We start from the raw sequence: 16085 nt of genomic DNA, 5'->3' as shown, positions 1-16085 counted from the left end.
CTATAGAAAATCTGCAGAAAATATATAGGTGTATGGCCAGCTTAAGCCTGAACCAGGGAGAGGCTCTGAAAAAAAGCCCATAAAGCAGGTGGAAACAATATAACGACCTAATAAGGAAGAACAGACCAACAATGTAATGTGGTCAACAAAAAAAACAAACAAAACTTGGACAAGTCTCCAAAGGGAACCTTAGAGAAAAACAGGTCCACAAGAGAAGACCAGCCGCTCTACATTGGAAGGCCCAAGTCTTACAACCTCAGCCCTTAGGATCTAGGGAAGAGAGGTTCAGTGATAAGAATTAGGTTTTCTGGCTACACTCACAGGATAATATTCCATAAGGATAGCTAAGGGACCCTTTGAGAATGGTACAGGCACTACTTTTTTAATTGCACGGCACCACAACGCAATGCATGGTATTGCTGTACTGTGTGTTGCGGCATGATCGATCGCATTGTGGGTGAGAGGTGCACTGTTAACGCACAGTAGGTGAGTTGCGCGGTATGGTGTGTTAATCGCACGGAACAATGCGATTAACGCATAATACCAGCGTGAATGGGCCCTCATACTTTTTTCAGGAGAGGAAGAAAAAGCATCCAACCTCCTGTAGGTGACTGTGTCACATTTAATTATATAATACAACTGCCCCTGAAGTCTTGTGTCCCTCAATGGCCAAGAAAGAAATGTATGTTTCCCATTTCCAATAATATTTACTCACATTCTCCGAACATCCCCCTCTTTCCGGCTTCTTGCAGTCATCTACAGGCTGACAGGAAGTTCCATCTCCTTCATATCCATTCTTACATTGACATCTAAAGGACATATAACAGAGGAGGTAAGGTTTGATTACATTTACCTAACAAACCATGAAAAAAGGGGCTATATAAATACCTTTATAATTATAGTAATTCAAATTGGGAATGCTGCCCTTATTGTGGTAGCTGCTAGAGTAACAGTAGATGTCTTTCTTTCTAATCGTGTATACAAAAACAAAACAAAAAACTACCCACAATAGACACTTAGAAACAGTTATTACCACAGTTGCTACAAAATGTATTTGTTCATACTTTACTGCACATAAGGTGTAAAATGTTTACTGATGACAGAAGTATTTTGTTGGTTGGAAAACAGGATCTAGGAAATTTTTCACTCTTTAATCAAATATTGTTTTGTAGACTTATGACTGCAACAACTGCACACAATTGTCTTTAAACCTTGTTTTTACAGCTATTTCACATGTTAGAATAATTTATCCAAGTATTTGAAATAAGGACTGTTTGTGATGACATTTTTTAAAGCAGGGCTAAAGTTGGAGGAATGTATTTTTTAGATACTGGGATATATCCAGCTCCCAGGATTTAAATGCTGTATGCTGCTGTCAAAACACTGTGGTGCCTAAATTGGTGCTTTACATGCGCAGGCCCAAGGTCCTTTCTGCATGTTAAGAGACTGATATATAAAACAGAAAATATTCAGATTTGTGCTACTCCCATTCAATACACATAATGACAATACAAATATTACCTGGTGTTGCCATCAGTAGATACGCAGACTGCATTTAAATGGCAAAACTGTGTCACATTTAATGATTTGCACGGCTCTGAATGCTGGTCACAGAAGTCTCCAACGTAATCATCTTTGCATCGTCCACCCTGACACACCCCTTTACTCCCCGGGCGGTTATCACATGTTCCATGGACGCACCTGCAGTCTGTTTGAATATTCCCACAAAGAACAGAAGGTATTAGGCAGAAACAAAGAATATGGACATTAAAGTCCAACGCCAGAAAATACTTTCATTATAGAAAGGAGATGTAAGGAAATAGAATATCTGTCAACTTTTTTTGTGTCCCATTTGAGAGATTTCTCATCACATCCGTTCTTTTTGACTGATTCAGATTAAAGGATGCGAGGGAAAATTTCCCAACATCCACCCTATTTGATGGGTGGCAATGAGAACAAAAAGTAAGTGAGGGCAGCATTGAAAACAAATATTCTCGTAGTCCGATTTTTTAATTTGATTTCATGGAAGAATTATTCAACCTGATTATTGATCAGACAAACCTTTATGCCCAACAATTTAGAGCCAGTAACCCAAATTCATTTTATGCCCAACTATTCGAGTGGAAACACATCACGGTTTCAAAATTTAAAATCTTTTTGGGCCTGACTCTTAAAGTGAAATTAAAGTCAACATTTTTTTTTCTTTTTCTTTTTTCATTTTCCAAACCATGTAGCAAAAAAAATAAATTGAATCTTTAAAAGACTCACCATGCCTCTCAGAAAATACCCTTTCTAAAATGTGGTCATTTAGGGGTGTTTTTGTACTGTCCTGGTATTTTAGGGCCTCAGAAAATGTAATTTCCACCTCTTGAAAGCCTGAAGGTGCTCCTTGTATTTTGGGCCCCTCTATGTGGCTAGGCTGCAAAAAAGTCTGACACATGTGGTATCTCCATACTCAGTATGAGTAGCAGAATGAGTTTTGGGGTGTAATTCTAAGTCCATGCTGTGTGCAAAATGACAACTTTGTGTAAAAAAAACCCAAAAAACTAAATACATAGTTACATAGTATTTGAGGTTGAATAAAGACATTAGTCCATCAAGTCCAACCTATTAGGATCTCATTCTAGGAGTACCTGTACCCCTGTATATTACGGTCCCTTAAGAAATTGTCCAAAAGTTTCTTGAACAATTCCACATTATTTGCTGAAATCACCGCCTGTGGCAGTGAGTTCCAGACCCTAACTGATCTTACTGTGAAGAACCCCCTTCGCCCCTGTAACGCTTGCCCCCAGGGGCACAACGTTCTTGGACCGCAGCTGTGGTTCTGGCTTCCCTTTCTGGAGGAACGGGTATCAGATTGCAGCTCTCCCTCTGATGCCGTAATGTGGATAAGGCTAGGAGGGAGCTGCTTCACATCACGCCCCGTTAGCAACCTGTTAGCACTGTGGATCAACAACAGGGTAAGTATGGAGGGTAGGATAGTGAGCAGGTATGGTAGTTCAAGTTAAGAATAGATTGGTAGGTAGTTAACTGGTATCAGGCAGACAGGTTCATAGGCATATGACTTTAGGCAGAATCACTTGCAGCAAGCAGACAATGCACATAAGCGTATGGTTAGGAGGTAGTTAATTGGTATCAGGCAAACAGGTTCATAGGCATATGACTTTAGGCAGAATCACTTGCAGCAAGCAGACAATGCACATAAGCGTATGGTTAGGAGGTAGTTAATTGGTATCAGGCAAACAGGTTCACAGGCATATGATGTTGAGGAACAATAGCTGGTAGCAAGCTGACAAGGCACATGCAGTAAGCATAGGATTAGTAGGTAGATAACTGGTATCAGCAAAACAGGTTCATAGACATATGATGTTGAGGAAAAACAGCTTGTAGCAAGCAGACAGTTCAATTTGCTTTGAGGGAAGTGCTGTGGAGTTCTCTATCATAGCCATACAGCTATGGCTGGTATACTTGCAGTTCTGTGGAACTCTAAATGGGAGAGGGTCTCTGCAGCACTCCTTTCCTTTGCTGGTGTTGGGATCCTGGAGCAGCAGGGGATGCTGGTTTGATCAGCGTCCTGCTTCAACAATAGTGGGACGCCGATCAAACGGTGGACCGCGGCTTTATGCCGGGTGTTCGAGCGAGTGGGCGGAGTCTTGCGGCGCGCCTGCGCAGTGACAGCGACGGACGCTGTCCGAGAGTGGGAGGAGCAACACGGCGCGCCTGCGCAGTGGCGCGAGTGAATCGCTTTCCCGGCCGGGGTGAGATACGCTTGTCACAGCCCCTTGTGTTGGAATTTTTTTTCCCTTTTTGAATATTGGGACTACCGTAGCCCTCCGCCAATCCATTTCCATTTTCCTTTTTCAGTTTCCAAAACCTTGTAGCAAAAAATAAATAAATTGAAATCTTCAAAAGACACACAATGCCACTCAGGAAATGTGGTCATTTGAGGGGTGTTATTGTACTAGTATGTTAGGGCCTCAGAAAATTTTATAGTAGTCAGGAAATCAGATGCGTAATGTACACCTCTTAAAACCTCTTTGGATTTTGGGCCCCTCTATGTGGCTAGGCTGTTAAAATTGTCACCTCATACTTGGTACAAGTAGCAGAATGTGCTTTGGGGTGTAATTGTAAGTATGCCAATGCTGTGCATGAGAAATGTGCTATGAAAACGACAAGTTTGTGTAAAACAAAATCACATTTCAAAAAATTGTGGAAAAGTTAGATCTGCAAAAGCATGTCTCTTACTAAATTCATTGGGGTGTTTACTTTCTAAAGAGGGGTCATTTAAGGGGTGTTTATACTCTCCTGGCATTTTAGGGCCCTTAGGAAATGTGAAAGGGAGTCAGAACACCAGGGCTGAGAAATCTCAAATATTTGAATTATATATACCATAGTTTGTAGACACTATATCACGCACACACAGACTAAATATTATACACACATTTAGATTTTTTTTTTTACAAAAGAAATGTAGCAGAATACATTTTGGCCTAAACCTAGGAAGAGTGATTATTTTTTTATATGTTGCATAACAGAAAGTAAGAATAACAGGTTTTTGTTTTTATTTTAGTTTTTTTTCCATGATATCATAAAAAATAAAAAACCCAGTGGTAAGTAAACACCTTCAAAAGAAAGCTCTGTCTGCAAAAATGATACTAAATTAATTTTGGTACAGTTATTAGGCAGAGAAATTACGGTGATGAAAACTGAAAAATGACCTGAGAAAAGGAGGGGGGGTCAAACATGCTGACACCAAGGTGGGTAATTAGGATTCCTATATAATGTGAACTTGTTTGTCAAGGTTCATACTCTTTGGTAAAGCACTGTGAGCAACTCTATATGTGTAAAGCTGCCCATACACCTTGCGATTATCGTACGATAATCGCGGGAAATCCTGCAATCGTACGATAATCGCAAGGTGGATGGAAGGCGTGCGACCGTTTCTACTGTACGGTCGCACGTCTTTTGTCGAAGGAGCATGCTAGAAAACCCGCCAAGAATCGTACGATTGTCGGCGGGTTAGTGGCGTGCTCGTTCGACAACTCCGGAACGGGCCGGTGTGCGCAAGCGCACACTGCCCGTTCACCATTGCAGTCATCGGAAGCCCGCCCCTCAGCGGGGCGGGCTTTTGATGATTGCAAGTATGATCTGCCTGTCCAAGATGGGCAGATTGTACAAGCTTTTAATTAGCTTACAACCATGGCATGTCTTGCCATGGTTGTAAGGTGTATGGGCACCTTTAGGCCATGTATTTCTGCCTGCGTGAAATAAGTTTTACTAATTTGGGAGAGTTGAGCACACATGTGGGCTGATTTATAAATGCTATGCACGATGTAGATGCCGTTCACATTGCAATAACACCCCTAGAAGGAGCTGGGGAGCATAGGAAACATTGATAAATCAACCCTATGGTGTCTGAAGAGGAATGATCTGCCTTAACGGTATAAATTACTGACAATCCTGCAATCCTTACATAGTTACATAGTATTTGAGGTTGAATAAAGACATAAGTCCCTCAAGTCCAACCTATTATCCTATCTCACGTTCATTGAACTTACTGGAAAGAAAACAACATTCTGAATTTTAAATACAATTAGGTATCCGTTCAAAGTATCAAATAAACAGTTTAAAAGAACTATCGAAGAGTCACAGATTTTTCTCACCCACCTTCTTCACATTCATCTCCATGTTTATTTGGATCAGAACAGATGTGGCAAGCAATTCCTTTATATTTCTCAAAGCATACACACTTCCCATTCCCACGAATGCCACTATTGCACTGTATGAAAAATGAAACATCGCATTGTAATGAGCATTGTATGCAGTCACGGTCTTCAAATTTTGGTGAATGTGTGAAATGAGGAAGGAAGGATAATTAAAATGGAAGGTGAAGGTTCGCTTTAAAGGATAACTGCACTTCTGTTTTAAAATAAATATTGCAGTGAGCCTAGAACCCTTATTAATTTAGTGATATACATGCCATATCTTTTCCCATATAAATTAAGATTTGCCATGTTTTGCCCGTTGCCAAAATCAACGAAAATGGTGGCCACTGATATCATTACTAAGTGACCATTCAGGCTCCTATGGATGAACGAGTACACAGGAAGTACTCTCTTATTCTCTACAAGTCCCAGCATTCTCTGCACCTAAGAAAACACAGCAAACCAATGAGCTAACAGGTGGGTGGAACAAACCAAAGGGAAGCCAATCGGTTGAAACTCAAACAGTAACAAAATCAGCTTGCTTGCTTACTTGGTGTTGTCAGGAGATTCAGCAGCAATCAGATAACAGGTGGGTGGGGTAACAAGAGGGAGAGTGGACAGGACTGAGTTTTTGCAGGTGATTTGAATGTTGGGACTTGTAGTACAAAGGAGAGCACATCCTGTGTCCTCGTTACACCATAGAAGCCTGGGTGGCTTAGTGATGATGCAAGTGGCCTCCATTTGGTCAGTTGTAGTGAAGTTAGGCAGACCATGGCCAAATCTTAGTTTATGTAAAACATATGTATAGAATTTATATTGCTGATTTGAAAAGTGTGCTAGGCCCATTATAATCTTGCTTTTAAACACAAAGGTGCAGTTTTTTTTAAACAGGTGTTGCTGCAGCGCACTACACCAAACTAATGGGGAGGGGGGCCTGAGGATGTACACTCCTACTGCCCACCTACAATCCCTGTGAGGTGGTCTGTGTGTTCTGTGACTACAATAGATTATCGAGAACTAAACAAAAAGTACATTGAGTGAAGCTTCTGGTTTTAGCATAGTGGAATGCATTAGTGTCTCATGAACTGATTCTATTTGCTGCCCAACCTCTGCATCCCTCTTCCTACGCTGCCCACCTCTTCACCCCATGAAACCTTTTTCTAATGCTTCTCACATTTGCACCTCCCTCCCTACACTGCTCACCGCTGCATCCCTGCTACGGGGCACAGAGGTGAGCACTGTAGGAAGAGAGACGCAGAGGGTACAGAAGTTAACAGTTTTGGAAGAAGGTTTGATGGCTGCCACCTTCTTCCAACACTTTTAACTTCCACACCATCTACATCCCTCACCTTACACTGCTGACCCCCTCCACTACTCTATGTTGAGCTGCTCACCCCCTGCAGGTTACCACATGGTAGGACTCCCACTTCCTATATCATGGGCTGTGAGCAGTGCAGAGGGGCAGAGCCAAATGTGCTGAAAGTTACGGGTCCTTCCTGCAGCTGATCAGGACAGTCCAGTAGGCAGAAGGGACTCTGATAGGTATGCCCAGCGGATGGTCTTGTCCATTTTCCATGGTAACAAGCTGATTGACAGGCTCCTCCGCTCCTTCTATGCAGAGGAGCCTGGGTCCCTGTAGGGAAGGAGCCTGCCAATTAACTTGTTACCGTGGCAAGTGGGCGGGACCATCCTCCTTCATTACAGGCAGCCCATGCTGGGTTTGGGCCCCCCTTGCTGACTTGATTGGGCCCACCCAGTACAGGAAGGCTGCCTGTACCATCCTGTTGGCAGCTCTGGTCACAGGTTCCTTCCTGGCCACGGGCCCTCAGGCAGTGTCCAAGTACCCGAATGGTCAGTCCTTCTGAGCTCACTTTCTTAGCTGGGTGGGTCTGCTTCCATAAGTCTGTACAGTACAATTTACTCTATTTGGTGTATTACCAATCATATTCAAAATCCAAGGCAGGTTTATATCTGATTGGTGGCAGCAATTAACCTTTTCAAACTTACACTTTAACATTTTACAATTCCTATATGTAGGATAGCTCAGCGAAACTACTACAATGGGTTAACAGAAGGACTTTCCAGATCACTAGATTACTGACAAAAGGAAGTAATTATACACTGAGCATATATCTGGATGAAAAACTAAACTGATGCCTTTAATAAGTGGGTTCTATGTATGCACTTAAGGTTTTGTTTTTGCAGTTTACTTGTAACAATCTATAATCTTAAAAAAAGAAAGAAGAAATTTAGAACTATTATCATCAACGTGTGTTCATTGCTAATTGTGTTTATTCATTTCTTTCAATTCTGATGTACTAATAAGAAAAAAAGTATCTCAACACTTACACTGCCACGTCCATAACACGGGTTATAGAATCCTGCAGGACAAAGTTTGCAATCTGGACCAAAGAAACCATGACAACACCCAAGCACCTACAACAAAATATTTAATTTTCAGCAACCAAGTTCTATGAATGATTGAGCTAAACTGAAGCTTTGTTATGGATGAACAAATATACAGTAATCCAATAAATTAGATTCCATTGATTATTAGCAATATTTTTTTGTGTGTGTAGATTTCTACCTATTTGGGTTCTTTAGCTATGTGCCAATGCAGTTGATGACATTTTTCAAGATGGGTTCTAAATGGTAGAGTCTGCATTAACACTAAGAGTCATTCACACCTTGGCATGTATTGACATGTGCCATAGTGAAGTTGTGATCAGTTCTGCTGTATTGAGGTACCATTTATATTGCCATTTAGGAAAAGATTTAGTCCAAAGTGAAGCCCTAGCCTTAGATGTCAGAATCTCACAAAATTGTGGTAAATTACCTCATTAAGGCAACCCTGTCAGTCACTTAAACATTGAGCAAAACATCTGCAGAGTCTTGTAGTGGCATAGGGGTCGGAGGATGGTGCCACCATGCTCCAACGGGGACACAGGCATCAGACACTCCCGGAAATGTTAAATGCCAAAGAGACTGCCATAAGTTGCAGTGCTGTAATTGAAGTAAAGTAGGAGACAAGGGCCACCGGAGAGGTGAATTTAAATTACAACTGAAGTCACAATTTTTTTTTTCCGTTTTGGATAGATTGGAGAGGGATTAAAACATCTGTAAGGTTTTTATTGCTGTCTATGTTAGGGAGATTCACCCTTTCTATTTGTACTGGTGACTGGTACAACTGAACTGGAAAAGCCCATATTTTGGGCTGTCACCAGAACAGGCATAGATGGGAAATCTTCCAATGAGGACACTACTTCTCGTGACCCTGCTGACCACCAGGGATTTCCCTCTCTTTGGAGGGATTTCCTCTCACTTTCTGTTGTGGCTATCGGACAGGAAGTGAAGGGAAATCTCCCCAATGGTATACAGCAAGCAAAAAAAGCAACAGGGGTTATAATCCTCCCTTACTTTACCCAAAAGTAAAAAAAAAGTTTGGCTTCAGTTCTGCATCATTTAAAAAATGATGAAAACTTTTCAGTGGTATTAGACAAATGGGTAAATAACATCATAAGTTGCACTCCAATAAGTTTTGTAGTTCTATATAAAGATGTAAAAAGCAAACACTCTATTTCTTATATCGGCTGATTTAAAAAAAGATGAATATTTTTAAGCAGGTAACATTTTAATTTTTTTTAAAGTCGAACTTCAGGTAGTTATAAAAGACACTAATGAATGCAGTTATGTATTATTTATTAAAAACATATTATTACATTTTAAAACCAACTAATGTAAACACCTGAATTTTACTCAATTAAAGCCAATCACCTGACTGGTATGGAGAGGGACAGAACCTGAGCCAATCAGGTGTCCTGCATGCACATGGACAATGAACAAGGAAGATGCTGACAGAAGAGAGCAGAGGGATTACCTAATCAGACTGCTTCTTCACCAGTCAAATGTTGGAGGTAGGGAGGTGGCCTAGTTGTATTGCTTAATTACATTAAAGTCTGGTCACTAGGTTGGCTGTGCTGTGTGACAGAACCGGATTAACAAATCTAATTTATTAATCCTCCGATTAACAAATAGAGTTAGAAATACAAATCCTTTGTCTCGTAAAACAGGTCCTATGTGTAGTATTAAAAGATGTATTTAGCTGTTTGCCTGGAGCCTCAGCTTTAACAATGTTCTATTAAACATTATGATTCAATGCTTCATACAAATTTAAAAAGTTGTATAAAATAGCAAATTCACTATTGCTAATGCTAATATCTTGGCACAGAAAATATTTTCTAATTCAAGAGGGCTACAAGTGACCTTTGATAGTTCTGAGAAGAATTTATATAATTGTAGTTAAACCCCTACAGGCCACTTTCATTACAGATTAGCTGGCATAAATGACAGATTGCCCCTCTTCCCAAGATCCATTTTAGCAACAATGTTGTTGCCTGTAATGAAATATAATGTTTACATAATAATGGCATTCTGGTTATATTGGTACTTACAACAATTGTGCGGCTGCAGTTTCTGGAACAGCCCGTTCTACGAGTGCCATTATTAGCAAAGCTGCATTCCCTGCCAACTATACCCTGCAGATGTAGGTGAAAAAAATCATTAGGCTCAGGAAACATAAAGAAACAAACAGGAACAATTTAGATATACTGTAATCAGTGATGCTTATAATTAATGACCCTTCAAGGTTGTACATGCATTATGTCTTCAGAATGGAGCAGGTAAATATGTATTTTTTTGACTCATGTTCTCTGAAAGGGAACCTGTCATGAGAGAGCTTCCAGCTGATCAGAAAAGTCATAGAAAAGTCAGAAGTCCTTATTTGCATAGCTGCTCAGGATCAGTGTATTTAAATTCTCACCGTATAGAACCACAAATGTTGGAACCACTATTAGCAGAACATATAACAGGCCAACCAAGTATCTGTCTAAGATGGATTTTTCTAGCAATATGCCCTCCAAAAAGATATATATATGTACACTGATGTTCAAATGTTCTATTGATAAAGTAACTCCTCTGTTAGGGGAGGTATAGCGTTTGAAATTATGGAGCAAGTGTGTCCCCTTGAAAGTGAGTCATTTTATATTCAATGCATTTTCCTTTCTGAGACAGACACTTCAATTCCAGTGCATTTATGAACCTATGTAGATTGCAGGTATATAACCCCCCTTGCGTTTGTTGCATATCTCTCAGGTAAGTTCACATAATTCTTAAGACTTTTTGCTTTTCATCCTTTCCACTGTTATCAGATGTTTAATGTTGGGTAATGTCAGATTTAATGATTGATTCAGTTGAAGGACATTGCAGTCCTAAAGTGAAATCCCTGCCTGTCTATGGCCAGTCTAACAGCTCTGTAAAGACAAAGAAGAGACAAAAGTTCAACATTATATCAGCAATGCACATTAATGGGCATCACAGCTGGCATTATTGGCACTTGGTGATATCTGGTCCTAGTCCCCTACAGTATGTTCTGACCAACAATAAAAGAACTCTCGTACTACAAGAAGCATAAGGTAAGGGTTCAAATTGTTCGTGGTATATTCCAAGAGAGAAAAAGCTCTTCACATAAGAGAAATGTTTTCAAACCCTGTGAACTTTGAATCAGACTACCGCATATTTATTTTTAGTCTCACACCAGAAACAAAAAACAAGTTGTGTAAGATGTGCTTTCTGGTTCCTTCCATATAAAACCACAATTCTCTGTCCTGTGTGCTTTGTTATTTTTACAAATGCATAAAATGATGTTATTGAATTGACTAAAGCTCATTGCATATTTGGGAAAGGTCATAAAACGTACAACACTGACATAAAAACTAGAACTTTTTTGGGCTTCTTTATCCTTCTTTGTAACATCATATGTGGCTTTTAACTGGTATTTATGAGACCCCTTAAAGAGACCCCGTTAGGGGTCGAGAAAACTTGGAGCAGCAATATCCTGTGAAAAAAGCTTTATACTTACCGTGGCTGGTATTCTGGAATTCTTGTACAGAGCTCCCAAAGCCAATACTATCTTAGATCTCTAGTGGGTCTAATAAAAAAGTTCCCCCTGCCTGGCTACTGTGGTTCCTTCCTCTGATCCAAAGTCACTGAATGACACAGTAGTGACATAGGGGCAGCTAAAGCAACTAAGGCGGCCAGCGGGGACATGCTATTCCCTAGACCTGAAAGTCTGGGATAGTATCAGCACACACAAGATAGCAATGTATAAAGTATTTGAGTATGCGATTATAAAGCTGCTTCTTTCACAGGCTATTTCTGCTTATTTTTTTTTCACTCCCTTACAGGGTCTGTTTTCAGTGATGCACTTGCAAAATAGATTAGCTTGATGTAAATAAACATCATAGATAAGTGAACCTGTGCCCAGGCTATGCACACTAAACTCGTTATATATTCTGAACAAGCAGCAAAATCACTTACCTCTGTAACTATAGACATTGTGGAGAAATTCAGCTTTAAAGTTCACAACAAAGGAATTGAAATCACAACTTCATTCAATTTTACTTTCTATGGAAGCAGAATCTTGGCAGTCCTCTAAGGTAAATAACCAGTAAGTGTTTCTAAACTGTTAGAAATTCACTAAAACTAGACCTTAGAGTATTTGTTGTAATCTTAACCACCTCCTGTCCACCGAACGTAGCAAAATGGCCGGACAGGAGCCTTATAGATGCGGGTGGGCATCTTTAACCGTCGTTTGAGCCCGCGCAGCCTGGAGCACACGAACGGGAAACTGTCAAAATTTGAAGCAACCAGTGTTGGCTGCTTACATACAAGCGGTCCGGCGTCTGTAGAGACGCCCGATCGCTTGTATGTTGTGCCTTCGTGAGTCCCCACCTCCGCTGCCGTTCCCGCGATCGTGCGGGACCGAGACCGGCACTGTGGCTCTGCGCAGGGAGAACAGAGGGAGATCAGTACACGATCTCCCTCTGATCTGCCCTCCGATGTTGTGAGTGCGTAAGTAGTGTTGATTACTTCACTTCTGCATTCAGTTGTCACTCTCCGGGTACAGAAGCCGGAGAGAGAAGATGGGGAAGCAGATCTCTGCTTCATCAGCTTCTTTGGGGGTCCCTAGTTGACATTAGGGGCTTAGAAAACCCTGATGTCTCCATAAAGGAGACCTGTCACTGTAATTAAAAAAATAAAAAATAAAAAATAAAATTGAAGTACCCAAAAATATTAAAGTCAGACAAAAAAATAAAATGTTTAAGTCCCCCACCCCCACATACAAGTGCAAACATGCATTGGGTGTGCCTGCGTGCGAAGACTGGTTTTGTTTTGTTCATAGACTGGACCCAGGTGCACTTTAATGTTTTCAATATCTTGTTGCTGTGTATAGTGAATAATTATGAACGAAATGGGGGTAGCAATTCTTGAAGCTTTCTGGTTTGCAGTGCTACCTATTGCTTGTGCTCTACTGCCCCTTATTACAATGTCAGAGTCTATATGTCAGCCGACTCACTAAAAACAAACCACTTCCTATGTAATGCATATGTTACTTCCACATATGGTAAGAGAGAATCAGAAGTCATAGGAAGTCATAACTTTAAAGTGAACACTGCAATAATAATGTACGACGGTGGACACATATTTCTGCTTAGCTTTCATTCCCGCTGTTTCATTTTCTTTTTCTCAGTGTATGAATAACATATTAATGCACAAAACAAGAAAAATCTTTTTCATTTACCAAGTCTATGGTACCGTTTGGACATGGAGCAATGGAGTCACAGTTGGAGCATGGACCCTGGAAATAATTAACATGTTATTCAGGAAATGTTCAACTTATTTTATACCAAACTATATATGAAACTAAACATATAGCACTTGTGTAGTTCATACTTTGCATGTATTCCTAACAAGAGCACAGGTTCATTAAAGCTGACCATACACCATACATCTGACTGTACAATCTCTTTTAGATCTTCCTACAAATGTGTGTCTTCATATAATGTAGTTCTAAACTATCAGAGGGGGTGACACTCATTTTGGGTGATAGTAATTTTGGTGTCATTCCCTCTTAAAAGTCAAGCACTCGGTCATGGACCGAGAGCCCAACAGCGGTATAAGGGGAGCCAAGATGGACAGTGAAGTCCATCACTGAGTATGCGTGATGGCGTCACACCACAAATGTCATAATGCATGCACGGCGGCCGCACCGGGTGACACCCCCCCTGCTGCTGCTTCTATTCACTCCCTGCGGGCTGAACAAGAAAAATCAACTCTCCAATCCACGCTAAACAGCATGGATGGGGGTGGTGTTGCCCCCCGCCTTTGCTAGTGTATTGTGGCAGTGGTGGGTGTGCCACTGTCAGAATACCCCAACAGTGATTGCAGCTGATTGGCCGGAGTCGCCATTTGGACAAGAATTTTCAGACCGGTTTCTACATTAAAGAGTGTCAGCACAATTTTAGAACATTGAGCACTGTATGACCAGATCAAGGCAGCTGTCATCAAAATCAAAAGAGTACAAAAAAAAAGGACTCATGGCTTTATGACAGCAATAAGGTGACACTTACTTGCCCTTTAGTGGGGATCTGAACTATTATTGCATCAAAATAGTGCTTGCAGCATTTTGATCGCACCGGACCGCAGGCACAATGTGCCTTGCGATCTCGTGTGGGCGATCGCATTGCGGCCAGAGGGCGTTGCTATGGTGCCATTCACTTCAATGGCCCACCAGGCCCCCTCCTGCCCCACTAAAAAGTGAGCCAGCCGCAATGTGAGGCAGTGCGTTCTGGCCAGAATTGGGCTGGAACGCACTGCAACTAGTGTGAACGGGCCCTTAAACCAGCAGATAGCACTGCCATGAGTTCAGGGACATGCGTTATGTTCTATGGAGTAGCAAAATGGCATTTGTTTACAAAGCATCTTTAGCAGATTATTTTTTTTTTTTGCTTTTTAATAAGTTGCTGTATTGGTGACTGTAAGGAATTGGCACCTTTTAATATGGGGGATATGGCTTTGTTCATCATCTTAAGCCCTAGCATGTAACCCCAGGCATATACTGTAAAGTAAATCAGTATGCAGCAGGAAAGATTTAACAAATCACGGCACTATAAAATGCCTTTTAGGATAAGCCTGTGTAATGGAATTTTGAATGACTTAATTACCTGTATTATTTCTTCCAGTGTCTCGTTGCATTTAGATGGCAGAATTGGCAAAATGCCAGACGGTATTAAAATTCCATCAAGCACGTGAATTACACCATTAGAAGCAATTATGTCGCTATGAATAAGAGGGATTCCTGGGTCTCCAAACAGAATTCTCCCCTAACAAAAGATTAAAAAGATCCGTTTGCATTAATGATCTTAAACATTGTACAGAATGGCAAAGGGTGAAGTGTCATTCAGATACAACAATCACATATCATGTCACATTCTCCTGGCAATTGTCACTTAATACAATAGATATATATTCTGTATAAAATACAACTGACTGCATTTACTAAGATGGATGAGTTTTTTAGTTTTGTTATATTATTTAAAAAAAAATCACAAAAATGACCTGTTCACAATAATAGAAGTACAATAGTGAATTGATGCCTCAGTGGTCTCCGGGTGCAACCTCTCCCCCTTTTTTAGGTTATACCATTTGCAACAACATATAGAAAGAATGGGGTTTTGTTGAGAGGTATAACACCAACACTTGATTCAATTGATATAAAAAATATTTATTTTACACATATACAGCATAAAACCATGTATACATTACATTGAATACAACCTAAATCGAATAACATTTTAGGCAGAAATTAAAAAACAAATTGCATCCTAGCTCCAATTCATCTTGTTAGGCATTATATTCAGTAGGGAATTCCATGTATCCAGTCCCTACGCGTTTCGCATATTGCTTCCTCAGGGGAACATGGATCTATCTAATAAGAAATGTATATGTATTTAATCTTAAATTAATTCATCTAAGTGATACAGTACAAAAATCAATTTTGAAGTCTACACACCAGAAAGAACTGTGCTCTTGGCGGCTCCGCCGGACAGAGGGACACCCATCACCATCGTCACCCCCACACCCAAACACCTCTCACTTACCACCCAATGGGATTCCCAGATGCAAACAGGATTCCTCAGATAGAGTGTTGATAGGGATCGAAATCGCAACGTGACCACTCCGTCCGGGGGTCAATTTGGGGGCCCTGGGGCTACAAGAGGGGGCGTTTCAGGACACTATGGGGATACTAATATGGGCACATCACAGTAAAAGAAGCACTATTTAAAAGTAAGCTTATATAACGCTGGGAAGTGGGAGTATGTTCTATTCACTCTCAGTGGACTTGTTCACTTAATTCACTCCTATGAATACTTTGATATGATTACACACTTAGAGCAATGAATATAAACATACATGGAGGGAACACGGGAAGGGGTATACACCCCTTCCCATATATAGTAAAAAAAAAAATATTTTATATAT

General features: G+C 40.6%; 1 protein-coding gene across 1 annotated transcript in view; it reads right to left on the bottom strand.

The window, feature by feature from the left end:
• STAB1 (stabilin 1) overlaps positions 1-16085 on the bottom strand; it is a 145403-nt gene that overhangs the window by 86120 nt on the left and 43198 nt on the right. The window contains exons 16-21 of the mRNA XM_018562472.1: positions 14768-14926; positions 13345-13401; positions 8055-8141; positions 5668-5779; positions 1522-1708; positions 716-809 (exon numbers count right to left, since the gene is read on the bottom strand). Of these exons, the coding sequence (XP_018417974.1) occupies positions 716-809; positions 1522-1708; positions 5668-5779; positions 8055-8141; positions 13345-13401; positions 14768-14926 (696 nt within the window). The remainder of the gene's footprint in view (positions 1-715; positions 810-1521; positions 1709-5667; positions 5780-8054; positions 8142-13344; positions 13402-14767; positions 14927-16085) is intronic.

Source organism: Nanorana parkeri, unplaced genomic scaffold, assembly GCF_000935625.1.
Source record: "Nanorana parkeri isolate BGI_ZX_2015 unplaced genomic scaffold, ASM93562v1 scaffold579, whole genome shotgun sequence".
NCBI lineage: Eukaryota > Metazoa > Chordata > Amphibia > Anura > Dicroglossidae > Nanorana > Nanorana parkeri.
The sequence above is the reverse complement of the archived record's forward strand: the minus strand, read 5'-3'. Positions and strand labels throughout refer to the sequence as shown.